At 37.1% G+C, this 26,307-nt stretch overlaps 1 protein-coding gene across 1 annotated transcript in view; it reads right to left on the reverse strand.

Moving 5' to 3' along the window:
• DHX15 (DEAH-box helicase 15) overlaps positions 1-26,307 on the reverse strand; it is a 48,051-nt gene that overhangs the window by 19,438 nt on the left and 2,306 nt on the right. The window contains exons 2-7 of the mRNA XM_027642661.1: positions 22,303-22,651; positions 17,974-18,167; positions 16,735-16,894; positions 16,140-16,358; positions 5,272-5,439; positions 1,502-1,588 (exon numbers count right to left, since the gene is read on the reverse strand). Of these exons, the coding sequence (XP_027498462.1) occupies positions 1,502-1,588; positions 5,272-5,439; positions 16,140-16,358; positions 16,735-16,894; positions 17,974-18,167; positions 22,303-22,651 (1,177 nt within the window). The remainder of the gene's footprint in view (positions 1-1,501; positions 1,589-5,271; positions 5,440-16,139; positions 16,359-16,734; positions 16,895-17,973; positions 18,168-22,302; positions 22,652-26,307) is intronic.

The following is a 26,307-nucleotide window of genomic DNA, read 5'->3' on the forward strand; positions in this document are numbered from 1 at the left end:
GTTCATGGCTAAGACAACTATCTGAAAAAATAAAGACTGCTTTAAATGTATTGTCAGGCACAGTTTCTGACTAGGAAATCACAAGTTGTATATATCTGAAAGGAGAAAAAAAACTTGCTACAAAATGCTCTGGATCAGTGACAGAGAGTTTCAAATACAACTGTCTAGAGAACAGCATTTTTTATTCATCTGTTAACAGCAACTCCTGCCAGGTTCCCTGTTCTCCTTAAGTGCGTGTATTTTTAGATTAAGATTTTCATGGCAAAAGGAACATGTCCAATTTGTTCTATAGAGTGCTAAACAATCATGATGCTCAAAAAATTCCATAAAAAAAAGTTGTCTTGATGTAATTATGAGGTTGAATAATCATGTTCTAGAGATCAGAACAAACTAACATTAAGGTTGAACAGAACTGTAAAAATGAGGCTGATGACAAAACAAAACTCTATTTCAAGGGTACATGCAGATTGCCACAGTAAAAAATACATGCTGGTATTTACTGTAAAATTTCCACTGCAGCCATAGATAAAACAGCAGCCCTGCCAACTCAGTAGGGCTCATGGAAAGGAATATACTGTAAAAAAAGGCAGTATCAGATAGTAGTTTCAGTTGAAGGTGTTCTTGGTCCCTGTTTTAACACCTTTCTGGTGTAAGTATAAAATATGTACAAAAACTTTAGTTCTCTCTACAGAAGGTATTCTTCTGGTATAAGAACTACCTGTGAAAAAAACTCAGCCTAAATGGTGATGGAAACTTGTGCATGAAGATGCACTGTTACTGAACTCACATTCTGCTGTATGTCTGCCACATTTTGCCAAAGTTTAAAAGGCTGACAGTGTGTATTGGTGTTAAACAAAAAGTCTAAGAAACCAAGTTGTAAAGAAAGTTACAGTTAGTGAAAAAACTAAATTACAATTATGATATGCATTTTATTCTTTCTTTAGTTATTGGCTTGACTATAGGAAAACTACTTCTGTTCCTCTCAACATCCTATGATGTTCCAAGAATCACAGTACAAGCTCGATTACAATCTTCAGGGTTGCAACAGGACATGATAAATACTGATATAAAACAGTATGTATCATTTCTTGCTTCTTATTTTAGTGCTGGAGTTTTCTATTAGAGTGACTTAAAAGAAGAGGAGGCTTCTAGCACCAGTTTTAATTTACTTTCATACAATTTCTTAGTTTTACTTGAGCATTCCTAAGCATAGACACAAAGTACAAAACCAACCATCCTAAAGGATTTAGAAAATCCACATTCCAGGTCTAATTCTAAGTTCTCACGTTTCTTTTTAGTTTTTAAAATAAAATTCTTCTATCTAAAATTTGCAGACTAAATGCAAACCTGCAAGCTAAAAATAAAACAAAAACTCAACAACCAAGTTTAAGATTTCAAATGGAAAACAGACCTGGTGTCTACAAAGGGAACAGTTACCTCATCAAAACAGATTCCAGCATCTTTCCTACTATAAAGAAAGAGAAGACAGAATAGCATTTACCTTCTGTTTTGCAAAGCCAGGATCAATCACAAACACAACACCATCTATTGTTAATGATGTCTCAGCAATGTTAGTGGACACAACCACCTGTCAAGAAAACCCAAAAAAACAAACAATTAAATGAAGTTACTGCACTGTGAACATAAAGAGCTCTGATTTTGTCTCTGCACAAAGGATTTTCAGCAAACTTTCCTTCACTGCATCAGTAATGACCAGAGTTGCACTTTAACACTTTCACAGGATGATCTGAAATCAACCCAAGGAACTTCTAGTGAAAAGAGCAAATTTTGTCCACTCTTTTTGCTCCCCTATGAGTCTATTAACAACACAACAAATGTTAATTTTGAGAAAAAGAAACAGAAGAACAAAAATTTTACTTATGAAACCGCTATTCAAAATTTTTCTCACTTGTCTGGTACAAAATGATAAATTACACTGGATCCCTTTAACATCATCTGTTAATTGCAGTTTTTTACCTTTTTTGAAAGCCTGAACAGTACAAACTGGCTAAATAATATTAAATCAGAGGTTATACACAGTAACAGCACAGTATTTTCTTTTATTTGATTTGCAATAAAGCAGTTATCAATACATTCCAGCTAAAATCCTGAACATTGTGTATTTAATTTTAACTTTGTCTTTTTCTGTCTCCAGATGTCCAAACACCGTTACAGATATTTAATGTTCAATGTTAAATTTCTATAAACTTTCTGAAGGCTATGTCTCGTGCAAAAATTAAAGGTGATACCAGAGGTCTGAGGCTTAATTTTGCCACCATTTAAATTGTGTGTCCAGAGATGCAGTGTAACAGTCTATAGATACCATTGGCTCTCATCCCAACAGCAGCTACACGGAATCTCGTTATTAGCACATTTAATCACCTATCTCAGGAAAGACCCAAAACTTGTTCGGCACTTCATCAGAACTACTTACCTTTCGTGTCTTAATTTCAGAGCATTTTCTCATCACTGTTTTCAGTTGAGCAATTAGAACTGGAGAGGCCCCTAACACTTTGTTCAGTATTACAATGAAGCCAGTGGCTGGACTAGATTGATAATCCCGCTGATTTTCCTTCCCGCTGGTTGATCATTTTGCCAGTCAGCTACTTATTACACTCAGCTTGTCTCTTCTTAAGTAGACTTAAGGTTTAAGCTTGCCCAAATACTACGATAGATTGAAAGCAATACTTTGGTGGAAAAGAACACTGTCAATTTGGAATTACGGTGTTTCACCCTGAAACAATGCGCTACTTAGAATTCCTCAAACAAAAAAATCCTGTACACATTTCATTCTCATGTAACCTGCACATATTATAGAGATAGATATAGAAATAAAGGCCACAAACATAAAAGCAATTTGGCGCAAAATTGCAATATATTTTCATAAAAAAATTTAAGATATAAATATGCAAATTCAACTGACACTTCCACGTTAAAAGGCCAGTCAATCCACATTCAGCTTGCTGTTACAGAATATACCTCATCTAAAAGGTTCCAGGTTTTTCTGTATCTGCTAACGTACAGAACTATCCATACCCAAAATCTTCAAACATCAATTACAGAAGTGACAAAAGATTTTGGTCCTGTTTTTAATCACTGACTTCTACTAGGACACTTCAATACCAAGAACTCAACACTGTTAGTATGCTTAATCCAAAAAGGTACAGCAATTTAACTTGTACCTGAATTTACTTAATTTATACTTGAATCATACAGAAGTTTCCAAAGGTAGAATGAAAAAAGTTATTTACACAGTGGTTTTTGTTGTATGTACAGATATTATTTGTAAATGTAACATTGCTTAAAAAAACTAAAATTCATTAAAGTAAAAAAAAAAGCAATTCAAAAAAAGAAAAAAAAAAGTGATGAAATTACATAACTTTCAAGCCTAAATCAAAGTACAAAGTTACCTGGAAATCAAACAACTGAAATTAGCACTAAACTACATAAAATAATAAGTTGTACCTAAATAGCTTTAGCTGCAGTTTTGCAGTTACTGAGACAAATTTAAACACCTTATTTTCAATATTAAAATAGATATAGCATCTACATCTAAAAATACATCTATATTGCATATGTATTAACCAGCAATGCTTAAGACTGCTGAAACAAACTAGAACATCTTATCCCTTTGAAAAGAAGGGATAAGACAGGGAGCCTTTAACATGGGATAAGAATAGAAACGTTCTTTGTTAAGTCATCTTCATATTCCTCCACAGTATCAATTAAATACTCTGATTAACTGTGGTTTTTTATCTCTAATCTTAAGCTTTCTCAAAATAATAGCTGCTTTTTCCTAGCCCAAAGAGGAACAAAAAAAAGTGCTAAGTTATCAAGCTGTGTCACTACTAGCTGTTACCATCACGGCTACTGCAAGATGCCACAAAACTTCCAGTATCTTTCCTTTCACAAAGTTAAAGCTCAGGAGACACTGCAAGCACTTCACTTACATTTTTATGACCATCAGAGCCTTTGAAACAATACACACCACCTGCTAGCTCTCTCTTCAGCAGTTCTAAAACCAAAGTTTGACTCCCACAGGAGCCTGGTTTTAAGATACGGAGGCACAGCAACACATGGTTTTTCTTTACAGATCTTGATCACCAAGACCAACTGAAACTAAACCAACATTTTAACAAATTTACAACACAGACACACTTTCACTGATAGTTAGATTTGTTATGAAGATAAAAACTAAAACATGGAAGTCAGAACATTTCAGCCAAAGCAGGTAAAGAGGAAAAGTAACTTCATAGGTCTGAGTCTGCTGCCTACTTCTGGTGTCTACAGTTGGTACCCTTTGGATGTAACAATTTTTCTTGTAGTGAAATAGCTGCTACACCAAGATTGTCTTAGTGTCTTCCTCTCAGAGACTGGTACTGGCTCTGACAGTTCAACATAACAAAAGCTACACTCTGCACTTGTTATCCTCTTATGCAGAAAGCCAAGAACTGCCTATCTTGAAGGGCACAATTTTAAATATGAATGAAAATTTAATGAAATACACAACCACCACTTGTTCGCTACTTAAGAGCAATTTCATTCATTTAAGTCATTTACTAATACAATCTTGATGCAGCATTAGTTTCATGATTTCAGGCTGAATGCTTCCTGCAGTCAACTTCAACAGGAAAACAAAGATAATTTCACTAAATTTATTAAGTGATTTACTCTTCTAGAACACTAGAAAGTTGTCACTAGTGTATTCTACTGCATTCTAATGTGCATTATGTGAGCGCTGACATTAATTTTATGAAGAACATTCACTGTGCCATTTCAAGTTTTTCAGTTTCTCAATCCATTCTGCCCAATGGAAGAACCTCAATTCCTCATTTACTACTACAGAAAACACAAACCTCTAACTTCAACACACTTCTTGTAACTTGCACCTTTCTCAAAAACCTTAAGAAACAGAGAAAACCTGCTCGACTACCTCCCCTGAAGAGAAGTTCCATTTTGTTTAAAAAAAAAAGAGCACGTCTCAAAATAATTACCTATGGAAAAAATCCCATCCCTCCACATAAATCATATTTCTCACAGGAACATAAATCAAACTGTTACTACAACATCCTGGCCTTATATAGATGGAAGACAGAACTTTGATTTGCACTGAGAAACAAATTCCAAGTTATCTAAAAATTCTAATGTGATAAAAACTTCTACTTGTTGCTGTTTAGCTATATCTAAAGCAGTTGAAACTCTTATTTCATTGCCCACACAACTGTGAGCAGATACTTACAGAACAGAATACTGAAACAGCACAGTATTTACCTTTCTTCCTATTGCTCCATTTTGTTTTTTTGGTGGGGGAGGTTCAAATATCCTTTGCTGTTGCTGTGGAGGAAGGGTGGAATACAATGGAATGATTTTGATGTCACCAACTTCAGGACCTAAATCATCGATTTCTCGTTTTATCCTCTTGCAGGCTTCATCAATCTCCTACAAAACAAAAATATTGTTTAAAAGAGAAGGGCATGAAAAAGGAAGTGCATTTTATTTTAGAGTGCCTATGACAATTAGATTAAGTCTACACCACGAAGAACAATTACAATAACTTCTACTTAAAAAATAAAAATAACTTAAAAAAAAAAATCATTCAAGGTGCTCACTGAATGTGCAATCAAATTTCCACAACACTTCAAGATGTTTCAGCTTCTATACTCTAATGAACAGCCTAATTTGTATTCAACATCCTTTTTCTTTTAGTCATGTTTCCTAATTAAATTTCTACAAATTGTACTAAAATTGAAATCTCTCACCCTGGAATATCAAACCGCACTCATGACCTTTTCAATTTTCACAATCTGAAAAAAACTGATGTGCAAGATATTTAAAATAAGCCAATTAAGCCTTAATGTCACGTATCACTAATGCAATTATGTGGAAGATTTGCTTCATTGTACCTAATGAGAACAAACACCTTTACAGTATAAACATGGATGCTCAAAACCAAACCTCTTAATTCTGCACTTCAGATTTTAATTTAAAATTAACTGAAATCCCATCTAAGCTTAAGAAGAGACAGTGAAATACTCTGAAGATTAAAGATATTTCATACCTTTTTTTACCTTAGTATTTTCTAGCCTATTTTCTGCTTACCATCCAAAACAGTTCACCACAGCCCAATCATTTATAACTCCATTTAGTTTTAAAACAACTATATTTAAGCCAGTTAGGTGACCTATAATTATGGCAAGATTTAATGAAAATTGAAGTGCACAGAAATTCAGGTTAATGAATAACACCACTCATTAGCTTCAACTTAAAAATCACAACAGAGCCCCCAATAGTATAACTAAGAGACACAGTCACCAACTATTGATCTTCCAGCTGAACTACTGATGGGAGAATAAAGTTATCATGACAAGAAGCAATAGTAGGCAAAAGTGAAGAAATGGCTACAACATACTCTGAGAAAAGAGGGGAGACCTCCCTTATCACAACTAATTCACTAGCCTGAAGGTGATGTTTAAGACCCTAAAGCAAATACATGGAAATGGTAATCTAAAGGCTCTGTAAAATTACTGCTTTTAACTGTAATTTGAAAAGCAAAAGCAGTCTCCTTTTTAAAAACCATAAGTTCAGACAGATCTGCACCAAATCTGGGTCTTTCATTCTTAAAGAGACATTTAAGTTTTCAGCACAACTGCACTGAGTAAGTTTTAAAGCACAGACAATACTTGTTCTGTATTGGTCAGTATCTATAATTAATGTAAGCATGGCAAAATGCAGGCTCTTCCTCTCTGGTATCCAAGAGCCCTTTTAAGAGTAAGCCTAATGATTTCTGGCATTGCCTTGCCAATTTGAATGAATTGTAGATATTTACCAAAAACCTTTTTGTTTAAAAGGTGCACTTTGCCAACAAATCCAACACATCTTCATAAAAGGCAAGGGGCATACCAGAAACTGAGCTGCAATGTCCATCTCTGGTTTACTAACAGAGAACTAATTTCTTTATACAGGTGTCAGTACCCAGTGTTCTCCTGATAAACTCCCTTTTTAAGTTCAGTAATAGCCTCCCAGTGAAAAGGGAGTTAAATATTTAATACAAACAAAAGTAGAGCACAGACCTTAGTTCCTGGTCTGAGCGTCACTACACTACTCATGGAATTTGAGCAGATTATACTGTGCAATTGTGAAAGTTGTGATGCTGGACAGGATGCTTAATCTTCAACAGTAATGACCAGAGACTCCAGGACAGGTATATTCTTAAGAGATAGTAAAATACACACAAGCAGTGATAAATGAAAGCACTACACTCTACAGGACACGTGTGTTCAGAGCCACTGATCATCTGTCAGAAGAGATAAAAGTCCTCTTTCTCCCTAGAGTTTCCCAGTGTAGTTTCAAAGTATCCCTAAATCAGGATTCATTAAAATACTTCGACATAGAGATGACAAGTGCAAATACAGTCATTACTCTCTACAGATTTGCATGAAGGATGCAAGTCACCAAGAGCCACTGCCACTCATCTAAAGAGGGTAAAAGAGAATTATTTAATAGCAGTAGTCTTAATTATAAAAAGGAAGAGTAGTTTCCTTTTATTTACCACTGACATAAACCAGTGTATCTACTTCAGTATATATACTATCAGTATATTTACTTGGAAGTGGTCACAGCAACAAACCTGTCAGTTCAAGAAAGATTTGGACAAGGTTGGCACAGGGTGTGATCCCTGGGGGTGTCCTGTGCAGGGTCAGGAGCTGGACTTTGATGACCCTAGTGGGTCTCTTCCAATTCAGGATATTCTATGAATCTGCCTGTAACCAGAACCACCCAGATGATGGCCAAAACTGGTATCCCAGAGCACACAATCTAGAAGGACTATGTGTGGTAAGAATAGTCTGAAAGTGTTACGGATTCTTTTAGGTGTTAAAGATTTGTTAGGATCACATGAAGACATTTAAATCCAGAGATATGAGACATATAGTTGAAGGCACAATTCTAAATTTAATCCTCTGAAGATTCAGCAAGTCTAATTCAATGGTCCCAACTAATTCAAGTATGAAAAGCTTTTTTTTAAAAAAAAAAAAGGCAAAACAAAACAAAAAAAAAGGAACAAAAAAAAATCAAACAGAAACCCTCAAAACCCCACCACATACCTTTAAATATTTGCACACTATCTACTCCGAACAAATCCACTACAAAACCCCTTCCTTGAAGCGGGATTATTCCATCAACATGCACAGAAGAGGAAGTTTTTCTTCTTGGATGGAAGAACAGGAAGGTAGAGTGAACATGCCTTGCATTTAGATTATACCTGAAAAGCTCCTCAAAGCCCTGACTATCCCACTGACTACCTGAGATAGTGGGTACCAGGGTATGGGAAGCAGGAACAGACACAGGATCAAAGAACCCACACTCAGACCCATGACTGCCCAGTGCATCAGCCCAAAGACCTGCTTCACAGTTAATCAAAGAAAACAGGCCTAAAATGCACAAAGTGCGAGGTTTAGTTAATACACTCAACTGAACTTGATCCTAGTTCCTCACAAAAAAGATTTCTTAGGACTAATCTTCTCAGTAAAATTGTAGCCAATGAAAATGTCCATCGATGCACTCATTGTAAAAAGAGCTGACTACCAAAAGGTAAACAGCAAACAGACCACAAAAAGGGGAAAGGTTACACTGCTAGCTAAAATGCTCATTTATCTCAAGCTGCAAGTGCCACAACACACACATCTATACTTCACAACACCTAGTCATCAGAATTGTCCTGGTAGTCTTAAGTACTTTAAAACTTCCAAAAACTTCTTGTTGATCCAATCAAAATAAATGCACAGTAGACAGACAATAACTACAATTTAGCTGAAGTGCTACGGAAACTAGAATTAAGCAGCAGTTAAGAACTCCACAATAGCACATTCTGAATACTAACATGGAGTTCTCAACATTTTTCCATACCATCAACAGCCTAAGTGATTTTCCTTGGAAAAGCTCCAAAGACAGAAAATAATCAGCAAAGAGAAAATATTTCTTTTTGTAGATATACTAGTGATCAAGAAGGTAATGGGGTGGTGAATATTTTTCAACCAGGAAAAACAAAGTGATCTCAAAATCCAAATGAGAGTCAACAATTTGTATTTTGTGCCTACAGCTAAATTGAAACAGGTTACAAAAGGGAAAAAGCTGGAACCAGGAAAATAAATTTATTAAGGTGACTATTATTAAATCAAATTTAAGCTAATTCACATAGTGTTCCTTCCAAAAAAATCTTGTCATTAAGAAGACTAGTTCTAGAAAAAAACCTGAGCAGGCTGCTTTGTTTCCAAACAACTGGTGGACAACAGGCAATATTTAGAAAACCCATCCAGTTAGGTTGATTCCATTCAGGAGTTCAAGTATCAGAAAGTAATTCCTAGACACCAAAAAGCTTCAGGATTTTAACGTGAACTTGCGTTTGTGTGTGAACTTTCCTGATCTCAGCAAGGCCAAAATCTGGATGGGAATCAGTGCTTAGCAGTGTTTTGTTTAGAAAACAAAGAACAGGGTGCACGGTTTTCTTCCACTTTTATTACAAACAGAACTGCAGCCATCTATATTTTCACATAACAGTAAATAGGTTAATTATGCCTCCTGAATCTGACAGGAATTTTACTCCATCTTAACCTACTTTTCAAAGAAAAGGCAAGCTGATGGTTAGTGCCAAAAAAATCCAAACCAAACCAAAAAAACCAACCAACCAACCAACCAAAAAAAAACAAATCCAAAAAACCCCAACAAACTCAACCCTTGGATGCACTAATTTTTATTCCTCTCACTAAAGTTGTGCTTCCGTGCAGCTAAAAATGCAACGGTCCACCAGACCAGAAGGAAATTTTTGAGTTTGAAACCTGTTGACAAAAGGAGTCCTGAACTCAGAATGCCAGGATTGCTGCTTATATTCCATTATGATATTCTCTGGATAGGGACAGCAATATACTTGATCATTAGCAGGAACAACAGAAAAAATTACAGGAGCAGTTGCATATATTATTAATTCACCACATCTATAAGAGACAAGTCTGCACTGAAAAAAAAAATACATGATTCTTATTAGTTCCATTGAATGGTAGTAAAAAAACCCTAAACACAAACAGAAAAAGAAACCAGAAAGACAAGGAGCAGTGTAGTTCACAGAATCACAGAACACGAGGTTGGAAGGGACCTCGAGGTGATCTGATCCAACCTCTCCTGGGTGTCCTAGGTTTGCCCACAGGGGGTGGAGCTTAGAGCCATGTGGGCATGCCTGGGTTGCTATTCCATACCACCCATGTCATAGCAGGAAAGGGGGAAGAGGAGCATGGTTTCAGGGGAAAGAAAAAGGCAAGTACACCCCAAAGTGCACCATTTTGTTCCCTCTCTTCCTTGGGGAAGCTTCAAGTTGCGGCAAGGCTGCCGGCTCTCACCGACCAGCGCTTCGGACTCAGTCCCTCCATCACCCATTCCTTCCTGTTCCTTGGATAACGCAGCTCCAGGAAGTCAACGCAGCTGGGACACAGCTCCGAGAAAAGTGGCAAACACAGCAAGGATGTGGCTCCAAAATGCAGCAGTGAGGCGAGTGCTGCAGTCTGGGAATGCAGCAGCGGCGAGCCTGAGCACAGCCCAGATGAGCTGAGCAGTTCAGGAATGGAGCAGCAGCGAGCCTGAGCCCAGCTCAGTAGAGCCATCCAGGAACGGAGGGGTGGTGAGCCCAAGCCCAGTGGTACAGAAAAGCGGGCGGTACAACATGGATGATCCAGCTTTTTGGGGGTTTGTCTGTCACTGTTATGTTGTCTCAGCCCCAGGAAGCACCAGCTGTGGAGTGTCCTCCATGTCGTCTTTGTTTCAGGCATAGACACCACAGGAAGGTCCCCCATCTTCTTTTCCTCTTGACAGCCACATGTTACTGAGTCGAGGTGGTGAACACATTTTGTGTGTAAAGCACCTTCTCTTTTTCATGCTTTTGTTATTCATACTGTTGCTTTCACTGTTTCTTATTTCATTGCTGTTAGCTTTCAATATATCTCAACCCATAGTCTCAGCCTTTGTCCCTCCTGCATTAGACAGGGGGTAGGAGGGAAGCAGAGTGGCTTATTTGGAGGTTAATTCCCAGTTGATGTTAAACCACCACACTTGGCAAAAGCACAGTCTAGACAATATGGCTCAAAACCCTATGCAGCCAAATCCCACGTGACCAATGTTGTGGAATCCACCATTTCCCCTTTGAGATTATTCCAATGCCTGATTATTCTCACTGTGAAAAATTTTCATCTTGCGTCTAATCACAAACTCCTTAGGAGTAACTTTTATCCATTACCCCTCAACTTTCCATGTGACTCTTTGTAAAAACAGAGTCTCCATCTACATTGTAGCCATCCTTTAAATACTGGCTCATGGTGGTAAGTCTCCCCCAAGCCTTCTTTTCTCAAGGCCAAAAAAGCCCAGTTCTCTCAGCATTTCCCAGTCTTTTGAACACCTCTGTGGTCTTAAGTTACTGAGTTACATTACTCTTGCAAAGGTAACAATCCAATAACCTGAATTTCCTTCCGTTTTGTTTGTGTGCAAGACTCAACCATAGTGCCACAGGGGAGGCTTCAAATCACACAGATAATAAAACAGCAGTTACTGAATGACAGACTGTGAATTATCCTGAGCCAAAACTCTTGGAGTGCTGGCATTCATTCTGGCTCACAGGCCAAAGCAGTACACACAAACAGCCAGTTAACTTGCTCGTCAGTCTCCATCTTTAGATCTTAACTTCTCATCTTTACAAAAACCCTTTCTACAAAGAGATAGTTACTAGTGATGTCATTTTAAGCAGAGTTAATGGAACAATTCACATATTTGGCATGCAAAACAGAATTCAATGATTTTGTAAACATGGTCCTTCGTAACATTATTTCAGAAACGCTTTTTTCAGCTGACCCTCTATTTGGTACACCCAAAGTATCTCATGGGATAAGAAAAACTTCAAGACTGCTCCAATTAAAACATACTATAAGCTCTTTTAAACAGGTGAGTCTTATCTACAGCACATCAGCTGCTACACTACACAGAGTTAGATTTAGCTTCACCTTGGATAAATGAGTCAAGTAGACATAACTGTAAAACCCTGAAGGAAACTAATGCCTAAAAAGTGTAAGGCAATTTTACCTTGTGTAAAATGAGTACACAAGAAGGGAAACAAATGCATAGACAAAAATTATTTCACAAACCAGAAATATCTGGTAGACACCTTAGCTCGCCCCCTTCTCTTTTGACTTCTATCACAGGCAGGGCACAGCTAGGCACAGCTGGCTTGGATGCCATGAACCTTCTAGAAATGCCTTCTGTGTCCTTAAACCTGCACGGAACTTCCCTAATTTTCCTTTCTTCCTCTGGGAATGAAAGCAGACTGATACAAGCTAAAACAAGGACACAGCAGTAAAAAGAACTGGCACCAAGAGTTGCATCACTTCGGGAGAGACCTCTGAACACAAATTCAGAGAAACAAAACTTTGTAAAGTTATGCACTCAGACAAAAAAGGTAATACATGGAAAAAGCCAACACTTGACCATAACTACAACTGCTCTGTCAAGTCAACACTGAGCTTGCCTCAGCATAATTCCTATATTCAGGATCTTTGGAAATATCTGACACCATCTCAAATGAACGAAGAGCAAAAAACCTTCCTCCCATTAGCACTTAAACAACATTATTATTATTACTCTTCTTTCAGTTTATGCCACCCAATTCAATACTTTCTACGTGAGGCTAAACAAGACAAATCGTTAAGCCTGTACACAGACTGGCTTAACCTCACCCAGTCACTACCACTGAGACTAAAAGAGTTGTCAATTTTTACTTCGATTTCCTCATAAGAAATCCTCCATTTTCTTTCAGTTCCACAGTTTAAACAGTCTTACTGTGATAAAAAAAAATTGTGCCTATAAAATAAACCCCTTTAATTACAAAACTTTCTACCAAAACATCAAAAATGTTTTGCAACTCTCTCCTATGCCAACATCAATTTTATCAATATCACTTTAAGCCTCTGTAGGACACTGAACTTTGCAGCACCATTTTTCACTATACTTATCTACCATCAAAAACAACACTGCTGATCTGTATTTCAAGTCTCCAGATGCAGCCTGGATTCTCCTTCCTAAATGTGTAATGATGCATTTGGCTTTATAAAGAAAAGGGCATCAGAGTGACAGTGAACACAACTGGCATTTATAAGTGGCTATGTTAACAAAACATGTAAGACATATATATACAGTTTCTGTGTCATTATTTCTGCCACCCCCATTCCACAAGTTTTGTCTGTAAGGATGTTACAGCTACTCCCAGATTACTGATCTTAATGGAGTATAAAATCTAATAGTGTTTTAGCAGAACTCCAGTAGACAATAAACCAGCTGCCTCTCAGATCTGCAGGTGAGCCAGTCTTGAGACACTTGAAGTCAACCTTAACAAATGTGTATCTACACAACGAGACTACCAAATTTGTAATCTCAATGACTGAGAACAAGTTTGACAACACCTATTGTCTAAGAAAGACATGTTGACTGAAATGTAATTATGCTTTTCCCTTGTGAACAGAAATCTGTGTCAGTGTCCAATTTTGCCTGTGACTGACATCAGACAACCTAGCTTACAGCTACCCAGGTTATACATTTTTTGAATACTGGCATGAAACATGAACATTATTTCCATATTCTGGAATCTTCCTGATAGACCAGGGTGTTTTTTCGTTTGGTTTTAAGATGAACAGATGAGCTCTCTTCCGTACAGGGACTGTAGGACAAGTCCCGTTTCCAAATGTTTATTCCTAATAAATTTGGGTTTTAAACATCCTCTTTTGTTATTAATGGACTGAAAAGCAATTCATGCAACATAATCACATACTTTTCCCCCTTTCAGGATTCAGGAAGTTTTTACTGAATACTTATTTCTGCACCATTAACAACAATTTTATCTTCATCCAGTAACAGGCCTATACAATTAAGATTCCTTTAGTTTTCAAATGTATTTAAGCTTCTTTTATTTTTTTGGGGCATGACAACACAGATCTTTTTCTCTGTTCATGTTGTTTTCAAGAATCCAAAAGAACTACACAGCATTTCTGCCTAGCATAAATAAATTTCCAGCTACTAAGCCTCCTGAACCCAAAGCATGGTACCTAGAGCACACCTCCCAGTTCTTGAGAGTACAGTAGGTCCCATCACTTCAGATTCAACAGTGACACATCTGCAGACTTTTATGAGGCTCAGCAGAGGCCCCAAAATGTCATTAATCAAAACAGTTAAAACACTTCAAAGCTTCTCTACAGAAGCTAAATCAGACTTCAATTTCATGCTAACCACCTAAATTCAGAGTAGCCTGAGGCAGAGCCAACTCCAGCACCCCTGGACAGTACCATCGACTGAAATCTGGACTGCACGACTGTAGACTCCAGAGCAGAGGAGGGTATCTTATCAGTGCAAGTTTTAAGTGATTCAGTGATACAACATGGTCAATATATTTATGCATAATTTTATATATATATATATATACACATACACACACATATATATATGAGCATGTACCATGTGCAGGATTTTATTTAACATTTGTTTATAATACATTATGACCTGCAGATTAACTCAGTGGAAATCAAAGAACGTGTTCATACAAAATAACAGAGTAAGTCTGTAGCTCGGGCGGGTACTAGCCCAGTTCAGCGGGGAGCCATGTGCCAAAGCAAAACTTAGTCATCCCATGCCCTGCTGCAACTGTTGCAACAGGTTATTTAGAGTAATACACAGCAACTGATGTAGCAAGGACATAATTTATAAATCAGAAGGACAAGTATTTGTGCCTCAGGAAAGGTTAAAGACCAGCCTGATTTAGCATCCTGGTAAGAAAACGTAATCTGCTGAAACAGCTGGTCAGCAGTGTTCCTTTCTGTTGCCACCGATTCATTCACCCATTTGCAACAGCTGTTTCATTAATTCACACATTTACCTGCCTGACTAGTCTGAACTACAAATTCAAGCTAAAACCAAGCAGGTAGACTTCAAAAACCTCAACTGTTGAACAGTTTCCCTACCTGTACTTTAACTCACAGCAATAATGCAAAGAAGGACAAATTTATAGGCCAGAGTATTTGCTTTTATAGGGACCACCAGTGCCTTGTTTTTCAAGGGAGGAGATGATTTGCCAGAAGACACTTTAATCAAATGTCTTAAAACTCACCTAAGAGGCAACACATCTTTATATCTGACAAACCTACTCAAGAAGCCTGGATACCTTTAGCATCACAAGTTATTTGTACCACTTTCCTCCCTTGGCATAGTTAAAACTGTGTATGGTTAGATGAAAGACACTGAATTGTACCACATCCTTTGAAAAGAGAACGAGTTGGAAAAAGATTTTTGCTAGCTGCCTTTCTTTCCCTACTTAAAACAAACTTCAGGTTGACAAAGTCCAGCAAACTTTCATAATGCAAACTTTTCATATGGGTTTTTTACCTCTTCTCCATCTCAGTCTACTAATTAAGATACTCAAAAGAGCTTCAAAGCAACAGATTAGGACTAAAAAAATACCCCAGTTCATTTCAAGTAAAGTATTTAAGATGGCCAGAAAATTCTCATTTCCTGATGTAGTTTAGCTTAAGTGCTTTTATACAATTCTCTTTCGCAAGGCACCAAGTCCATTTCTGAGACATAACTCCCTGAATTTGTGGTACATAAAGTCTACAGCCTAATACTCAAAGCTATTAATAAAAAAAAAAAAACCCAAAACCTAAGCATTCTTATTAAAACTTATACCAACAGCTAAGTAGCAGAACCAAAGGGTTATTCTTCAGGTAAGTTGTACAATACACATCCAGAAGTGCAGAGAACTACCTTTTCAGTAAAATCCAAAGATGCTATCAGGTACCCAGCAGTTTTGAGTTCACATCAGTACAAACCTTGGGATCACACTACAGGTTTCTGAAGTACATGAGTTAAGGGGAATTTTCATTTTAGAGAGGGCTGGTATAGCATATGTATATTACAGACATGTGCAGTGTCAAAGGACCCAGAGTGTATGGCAGGGGAAAATATCTCAGGTCGTTTAAATTATAAACTACAAAAGGAAACTAAAAATCTCAGTCTACGCAAGACTGAGTTATTGTATAGAACAATGGATAAAAAAGGGAAGAAAGTACCTCTTGTCCAGTAAGAAAGAGTAACAGATCTCCTTCTTCTTCTTCACACATGTGAATTTGGATCACTGTTCGAATGGCAGCCTCAAGGTAGTCCCTTTCTGGTTCTGGAGTATAGAATATCTCCACGGGATGGGTGCGACCCGGGATAGTTAGAAGAGGACAGTTATCAAAATAGATCTGAAATTTGCCAGCGTCTAAAGTAGCACTCATAACTATAACCTGTAGGTTTGGAGGACAAAAAAAAAAAAAGTTATTCAAGAGGTTAACAAGAATTTGTGAAATGTTACATGTGCAATATGTAACTGTAAGAAAGTAATCAACTATTAAGCATGTTTTTATCACCTGAATACAGCACCCCTGTTACAAAGGTCCAAAAACATTCTTAGTCCAATACATAAAGTTAAGCTACAATTACATTGTTTGTAGTAACTTCAATACAAACCACATTATGAATTTCATAGGGTTATCCTTCCAACGTAGATTATCATAGATCAAAAAACAATTATAAAAATTAGCTAATGGTAAGCACACAGATACTTTATTTAATATGCCTGAAACTAGAAAGGAGATGCTTTTGGACTTCATCATTACTGACCTTCAAATCAGATCTTTGTCTTACAACTTCCTTCAGAACTCCCATCAAGATATCCGTAGCCAGTGTTCTCTCATGGGCCTCATCAAGAATGATAACACCATAGCGCTCCAGCAAAGGATCATTCATGGCTTCACGAAGTAACATCCCGTCAGTCATATATCTGAACACAGAGAGAAGCAATTTCAACATACATTTTGTTTAGTAAGTCTGATACACAATCCTTATAAATTAAAAGTAGAAACATCAGTAAACTATTTCCAACAAGGTAACAAGGCCATTTTAAGATTTCAAACAGAAATTACTTTAGAGTGTAAGTGAAATCTGGGATTAAGGGGGGAAAACTTAAAAAAAAGAGGGGGAAATAAACTTCAGGAACATTTATAACTAGTTTGTAGACTATTACTGGCAGACTTCCACACCTACAATTAGACACAGGAAAAGGAGGAAAACATCCTCTGAAATCCTAGAAATACTGTTTCTGCAAGAGTTGCTATTCTTTTCTGTTTGCAGATCATCCATTCACTTTTTGTTTTTCTGTCTCGGTTTAATTTCTTTTAACACATTAACTTTATTCTCTACCCTTCAACTACCTGTATAACAAAGGTGAATACCTCTTTTATAGAAAAAGCATTAATCCGTGAACTACACTGTGTGGTGCTTTTAAGTGAACACTTTGAATGTAAACTGCAAATGACATATTAAGTGCACCTGGTTCCAGCGACACAGCACAGGAATCTAGAGCAGCTGATAATGAAAATGCTAGGGATTGTGTCCCACAGCCAGTTTTGACACTCTGGATAGTTCTCCTTGCTGAAATAAACCACTGAACTTCACCAGAAGTACCCTGAGTAGAAGATACCACAGACAAACATCTGAATGTATAATAACAAAGAGAAACTGCATGCTGAAGGGCTTTATTCTGAATAGCACCTTAATTATAAAATACTTCTTCAGATCACCACCTTCTTTATGGATCATTCAAAATTAATTTCCATAGAGTGCAGTGATTTCTTTAGAAGGAATTAATAATTTCCAACTCTACTCAAGCCTCACACCTCAGGTTTCTCTCAGCTCATGCTATGGGTTCCAGTCTCTCTTCCCCACTCACAGAAAGAACCTATTCATAGACTCACTCCCTTATTACTCCTTTCATACCTTTGCTCACACCTTTCACTACCCTGCAATTCTCTCACCTCCGAGTATAATGTTATAGCTTTACCTGAGAGTTCCCATACTTACTTCAAAATGGTTTTTGCACTACTGCAATCTTCAAATCGAATGGAGTAACCGACCTCCTGCCCCAGCATGACATCCATCTCATCAGCAACCCGCTGTGCCACGCTCATGGCGGCCACTCGCCTGGGCTGGGTACACGCCACGCCCCTCTTCGGGCCAGGTAACGAGCGCATGTAGTCAACACACCACTGGGGGATCTGTCAAGAACAAAAGTCAGTTATAAACACACTTCGAATGGCCAGATATAAACTGCAACCTTTGTACACGATCGAGAGTTGGACAGAATTCCATGGAGATGCCAACTGCGTGCACAAAGAGATGCAAAGTAGGAGAGCAGACAGACTAATTAGTTTGACCTAATGTCACTAAATAATGCCCACTCACATTAAACATGTGCATAACTACCTTTGAAGTCATCAGGGAAATACACGGGTTCACAGTGCATTTAAGCACTGATAGACTGGTACCTTATACAGATATTAAGCAGCAGCCAACATGCTCCAAAGCAACCAAAATTAAAGCTAACACACTCAAAAATTGAGATCCATAGCACAGTTTGTTGTTTTACAGTAAGCAAACCATGTTTTGTGTCTTTAAAACGTAATGCTTATTAATATATTTTAACAAAAATAACGGTTTTAGTGATATATAAAAATTGTCTAAGCCAGGAGGCATGACAAATAAAATGAACAAATAATTATATTCATTAGGTTAATTACTGTTCTTTTGAAATTTCATCAACTGGATATGAAACTCCTATGCTTTCCTTCCCATATTAGCACTCGTTTTATTTGTCAGTCAGCAGTTTTCTGTAAGAATCATCCACAGTAAAAAGTTTTATTCAGAAGAACTCCTAAGGTCAGTAACAGTTTGATGAAGACAGAATATTCTCAACATGTTCTTAGCATGACACTTTATGAGAAGACATCTCCAGACACTACTAGTTCCAAGCCTACAAACAAGAATCCACTCCTTCTTAGCAATTACTTTTCAAGTTTTCTTAAAAGCTCACAGAGGAAAAGAAAACATGGCACTTATACATTGTACCAATGAGGAGTAACAGGGAAAGCAGTATAATTTGAATGAGGAAACTTTTTTCTCAAATATTGTATTTTCACAGCAAAATGGACATAAGTCAATGCCAAAATATACCCAAAAGCAGAGAAGTGTGTTCTAATGATTTTTTTAAATGAAGAATAATATACTTCCACTATAAACACAGGAAAAATAAAGCAAAGAGAAACAAAACATGACAGGAGACTCTTAGACTGCTGTGAACAACTCAAATTTCTGAAAACCCTATTCAAAACTAAAAATAATAGCAGTTCTTGAACACTAACAGCAGTAACATAAAACCCATGTAACATGTACATGGCTCTTTTAATACGCAGTGTAGAGAAAGCACTTTGCTTCCCAAGTCACTAGTAACAGCTCAACTTTAAGCATATTAGGTGAAGCTTCTTGACTTTAAACAGAGCAAGACTAGAAATAAGTTTTAAACAAGCAGGTCTGTCAGGTCACTGCAGAATGAAATAAAAGCAATTTAAAAGTGGTTTTCCAGTAAACAGCAAAACCTTCAGCACTGGTGTCAAATGAAAGAAAAGGGCTACACAGACTTCACTGTGCTAAGCTGATGTAGACAACCACCCAAATACTTTTCCTGTCCAGCTTTCAAAGACATACAAATACTGGGAAAAAGGACTGTGCCATACTGCATTTTGCACTTCAGTCATGTCTGGAAATATACTGAGCACTTCATATCATCCAGTTCTTATGAAACCTAATGTACACTACACTCAATGCCACTGACACAAAAAACATATACAATTACCAAAACCCTCGACTTTCCCTAAAAAAAAAGTCATTTTACCAATATCAAAAGCCTGATGACCAGCTTTAGTTAGCATCATTTAATCACAAGGACTTTCTCAATTTAAGAGAGATTTTAAAATATAACTTTCAAGTGAGAAAAGTTTCACCTTCTGTTGTTTCCGTTGTTTAAGCCAAGCACTTCCAAACCTGGGTGCTCTACAAGACTAAAGGAAAATGTGCATATAATCACAGAACCGTTTGGGTTGGAAGGGACCTTAAACATGATCTGGTTCCAACCCTTCTGTCATGGGCAGGGATGCCACCCACCAGACCAGGTTGCTCAAAGCCCCATCCAACCTGGCCTTGAACACTTCCAGGGGTAAGGCAATCACAACTTTTCCAGGCAACCTGTTCCAGCATCTCACCACCCTCACAATGAAGAATTCCCTCATAACATCAAATCTAAACCTTCCCTCTTTCAGTTTAAAACCAATTTCCCCATGTCTTATGTATATTTGTCCGTGTAAAAAATTACTCTCCATGTTTTCTACAAACTCCCTCCAGGTATTGAAAGACCATGAGGCCTCCCCAGAGCCTTCTCTCTGCCAGGCTGAAGTAGCCCAACTTTTTCAGCCTATTTTCATAGCAGTGGTGCAGATAATAATCAGGGAAGGGACTTGACAGGCAGCAGTTCACTATCAAGAAGATTACCTACTACTATATAGCCTTCTACTATCACCATGGAAGGAAAGATAGTAATTTTGGAAATAATTACTTTTCAAATTATGCTTGCTTTTATTGGTATGAAATTGTCATTAATAACTCATGGACACCTGCAAGTTTGAGCACTAGAGTGTTTCTTAACCACAGAACATTATTTATCTTGCTCTGATCAATGAATCTAAGGAGAAGAAACCCACATCCCAACGAGTTTTGAGACAACACTCGAGAACAAAAAGGATGTGACACTCACATGCAAAATAAGGTTTGCATTAAGTGGCAGTGATATGTTCCTATAGAGACACTCAATTGTTTCAAATGTATCTGCCAGCTCACAGAGAGAATTCAGAGGAAGTAGGGAAGCTTTTGAAGACAGCTCATGCACTTTTGGGAGCTTAAATTCCACTTTTAGGAAAGATGTCTTAGGTTTCTTAAGTCCTTTCAGAAAGCAAGGGTTAAAGCAGCAGGATAATTCAGGAAAACCTTTATAGCTTTGGAATGACATGACAGTAAGATGCATTTGAAGTATAAGTCACAGAGATTAAGAACACATAACCCTTAGATCTTCAAATTTTCAGATCATGCAAAAAGTAACCTTGTTTTCATATAGATAAGCACCTTTTAACATAAATATTCATAACACTGTATCTTCCAAATAACTACATAATCAAACCTTTCTGAAGAATTCTTTTAAACCCCAGTCTCAGCTTACACACTTTAAAAAACAAATATAGATAACATCATATTACCTTCTAAACAAGACATCAGTTCCTAAAATGTGCAACAAGAAGGGCACGTAACTTCAGATATTTCAGGACAGCTGTGAAAGGTATCCAGTGTACTAACACCTCCTTCACATTTTCCTGACATCCAAAATTTTATGACTAAAAATATTCTTAGTCTTTAAGACTTACTGTAAGTTAGCTATAATCCATTTTATAAAGACTAAAATATCCTTCAGTTTTTATTTTCTGCCTAGATAAAGGGAATTTATCAGATTACAGAACAAAGAGCTTTTTTACATCACTTTTCCACACAGACTTTAAACAGCAAATCAGAGGATAAAGTTTTGAACAAGCCTATCATGCTATAAATACATAGGTATTCCTTGTTATCTTAGATCCTCCCTATTTACTGACCCAAAATTCTTCTTAAGGATTGAAGAGGCTCTGTAGATCTGTTATCACTATTTTTGGTGCTGAGAAAGACTTTAAAAGCCATTAATCCACACAAAAAGTGATTTTTAACTATAGCACTGAAAAGCTCTATGACCTCTGAGAAATTTCAGTACCAAGGAAATTACCAAAGTACCAAGTCTTTACCTCTCAAGTTTGAATATCACCAAAATATATGATGCAATCAGATGTCAGAACTGTATCTGACATTTCAACTCCTTTAAAGTTTATATCTGCAGCACTAAGCTTCCTAAAACACTAGAAGTTCATACTCTGCAGCTGCTATCTACACAAACAGCTAAATAAACTATTTGGAACCACCACTTCATTTTTGTGGATTAGTACTTCTGTCACACCATTAAACCTCTTATCTCCCTCTACCAAACAGAAATAGGGCCAGGGAACAGTACTGCATTTCAAAGGGTGGAAGATGCTGTAAGATTCTTCTCACTTTCACATTCATTAAAGCAAATAAAACATTCACCAAATTAGTTTTGCTTACAGTTTGTGAGGTATTCTTACACAGTGGATTTCAAGAAATCAAAGCAAGTTTCATGCACACACACACGCCTAGCAACAGTCTATATCTTTAAAAAAATGCAGTATCATATAGAAAAGAACTCACCTGTGTTGTTTTACCAGACCCAGTCTCTCCAACCAGCACAAATGACTGATGTCTAATCAAAATATCTGTGAATCTTTCTTTATATTCCCAGACAGGAAGTTGTAGCCTTTTTTTCAGGATGTCATAATATCGTGGTGTATGTGGTAGATTTGTGAAAGGGTTAATGCTGTGTGGAATCATTGCTGGTTTTATAGCTGGTAACCCAGCAGCCCCATAATATGTAGAGTTGGATGTAGGTCGAAGATCCTTTTCCTTGTCCCTTTCTCTGTCACGATCTCTGTCTCTGTCACGGTCCCTGTCGCGATCCTTGGAACGGTCATCACGGTCCCTGTCCCGGTCACGATCTTTCCTGAAATGAGTTAAGAGACACAGCAGAAAATGAGACACGTGAATACTGAAATGCAGAGGAGGAATTTAAATACAGCACAACTCTAAAGGTATCCAGGATAAAGTGGATACAAACCAAATCTTTTAAAAAGCCTTGCAGGCAGCTACCCAGAACAATAAGTACCAAAGAGTAACAACAGTATGATGCACACTCAACACTAGATATATACAGGTGTACATTAGATATACTCATCGTACCCAAACACTACCACAGTTCCTCTCATTACAGGCAAGAAGGAAGAAAGCCATCACATGGAGAGAGGATCATTTTAACCCTCTTCATTTAATAACTATAAAGAATCAGCTGTGCATTCTAGACTTCCCAGTTCTTCCCATCCTTACTTGCTGCTGCAGAAAAATAAGATTACACTTCATAGTCTTTCTGCCTACCTACCCAAGGTATTATGCTCACCCACAAAAAATTAGCTCAAGATAATAAGCAAGCCATGGAAGAGAAGTTTGATTTTAATATCCCACAATTGCTTTGTAGTTTTTTTTTTTCTTTCAAGTCTTACAATACAATTCTGACTCAACCAACTTGGACATACAGGTTGCTGAGTCTGGAACTTAAAATCAGCCACTACAGTTCATGGGATCAGATTGGTTTAGATTGGAAATGACCCTTAAGATCATAGAGTCCAACTGTTACACTAACACTGCCAAGTTGTGTAGTATCTTCTCCAGTATCATCTCCTACCACACATTTAAACAGCTTTTATGTATTCCTATTTGTTCCAAATATTAAGTAAAAAAAGTCACTCCACTTGCAAAACAAAGAGAGCATTATTTTCAATCTCTGGCCACAGCCTTAGTGAGAGTTTCTCATTTTGCAAGTCCATGTACTTGTTCTTGCACATAATCTCACTCCTCCTACAAACACACATTCGCAAAAAAAATCCCTTGTTTGACCCAAAAAACTACAGCCACGTGCTTTAATAAAAATTCCCAATTCAGGACTCTGAAACAAGCCCTGCTTTACAAAATCACCCCATCACATTTTAAACTATTGTGAGTTAAAGGATTAGTGGCATCTTTGCCTGCAAAACTGAGGATACCCTCAGCTTGGGCTCCTTTTGTGCACTAGTTGAAATCCTATCAAAAAGGCAGAACAACAAACTAAGTCAAACCAGCTTTATAGTAAGTGCACATATAAATATTTCCAGGAGTATGCAGAAAAAACCAAACCTCTCATCCTTTACCAACACTCAGGCATGCCTGAAAGTAGAGAGCTTGTCCAAAGAAAACTTGGCCAACACTCCATGGTTTTTTTTGTTTGAAACATGCAGTTGGCATTCAAATATAACTGTTGAAATAATACACAAATTCCTACCTACAGAGAAGATACAGTAACCAAGATTATATTAGTACTGATTCTATACATTTTCATTCAAAATGTGCTGTGCATTGGAAACAACCACCACTACTCTTTTTAAAGGTAACGAATGCAGGCTTTATTTTTTTTCCTCAATACTTCAACATATTATGGCCACAGAAACCATCAAAATACAATTTTTTAAAGACCATTTCTTTTAACACAGACTCATTGAAAATAAAGGATTACAAAACACTCTGATTACTGTCCCTTAACTCACTTGCATATAGATTTTCCTGAAGTTCTGGACACTGAATTATCTAAAAATGAAGACCCTTTTAGAGCATTTGCTTGAATCTGAGATACCCTAGTTTCAACAGTACTTCTAGCACAGTCAAATATCATACAAGCTAGAATCTCTTCTCACTGTAAAATGGCAGGCAAATATTGCAGAACAATAGGTTCATATTCTCCCTACGAAAAAGTTACCGCTGTTATAAAGTGACAGAACTAGGCTCCGTTATGCTACTCTTAGTAACATGCATCACACAGGAACAAAGCTTGGGACTTGCAGGTGAGCTATTTACCATCAGATTTTCAAATGTCTGCAGGTCCTGGGATAAACACATGCGTGGTCAGACAGTAAGAAAAGTAAATAAAGGTATAAAAGCAATTTAAGAACAGTGTAGTTAGGGTAAAATACAACAACACACTTCTTTGAAGGTAGACTAAGACACATTACTTACAGTTTTTGATTTGGGGGTTTTTTGCATGTGTGTTTCTGAAAGATTTTTATCCTTCACTGCTATCTAGTCAAAGTATAAAAAAACCCCACAACAACAAAAGCCATTCCACAACCATTTACTTAGACAGTATGATGTCAAAAGCTCCTGCATTGCAGACCACCAAGTGAACCTTCAGATATGCTTCAGCCCCACATGAAGCAGCACTACTGCTACAATGAACAGATCCACAACATCCCCAACCCTTCCCATGTGTTGGCTCAAGCATTTCACTGCCCTTGTGAACAACAAGCCCCTCCATCACTGTGAATTCCAACTCCATCAGGTCTTGTAGCACTGTTATCTCCTGTACTGGTAGCTATTACTATGGGCTTAAAACAAACAAAAATACAACCTCAAGAACCAAACAGTGGATTAAATGGACTACAAATACAATCCAGCATGGAATGTCCCATTAATCCCCCATTTCTCAGTTTCTTCACTGAACTCTTACAGCTATTTAATTGCTCAAACAGTAAGGGAACCTATCAAGCTCTATCTCCACTTCAGAAGTAAACTATTTATGTGTTAATAAAGAGAATTGAGTCTTTTTCCTATTAAAAAAAAAGCAAAAGAGAAGAGGGGGAACCAGATCCCAGCATAGAAACAACACAACAAACAACATGCCTTCAAAATTACTCTCTAACACTCATTTTATAGCAACACTTTTTTTCCCTAAAACTATTTCCCAGTCTCCCATTACTACTGAAACTTAGCAGACACAGACTCCCTTGGTCAACAGGAGAAAAGAGGAATGACAGTTATGATGCCGTATGAATTCCCTAAAATCTATAAAAATACAACTTGGCAGTTTTTAATTTATAAACTGTCCCATTTTAGTTACTTTTCATTATTTCACAGGGAAAATTGAACTCCAACACGGAAATTAACAGTAAAATAATTATAATTTAAACATTTGACTTGTGCCTGAATGCCATAACAGCCTCCAGAGTCAGAAAGTGGCTGAGGTTTTTTGCTCTGCTTTTAAGTGAAAAAGTCTGGTCTGCTATCTACCTTTATTTCCTTCCATTCACTCATATATAATATATGCACACATGAATACAAAAGAAAAACTGTAGCAGTCACTAAATCAGAGGATAAAAAGCATATAAAAACTAAAAATGGAAACAAAGGGCTCAAGGTAAACGACTGATCATCACAGTGAAAGTTTCAACACACCTAACAGAGCATCAGTGTTATCTCTCCATTACTAAACACAGCAACAGTTGACGCAAAAAAGGCAATGCAGCTAAAGGAGAGTTTCTGCTCTATACATTAAAAAAATCAAAGTACAATTAGTCTGAACAATACATCCCACTAAATAACTCTGATGTTACACAAGAACTGAAGTATATCTGCGAAAAAATTAGCATATTTTAAAATAGTATGTATGTAATTCACACACTGTAACCAAAAATCTTCTGTACAATTTCCATTTTTCCAAGAAGTTTTTTACTTCACAGATGGTACTTCAAGTCCAAAGAAAACAGATGTCGTAGGATGCTTAAGGTTACACCAACAATT

This window comes from Corapipo altera, unplaced genomic scaffold (genome assembly GCF_003945725.1).
Source record: "Corapipo altera isolate COAL_440 unplaced genomic scaffold, ASM394572v1 22, whole genome shotgun sequence".
NCBI lineage: Eukaryota > Metazoa > Chordata > Aves > Passeriformes > Pipridae > Corapipo > Corapipo altera.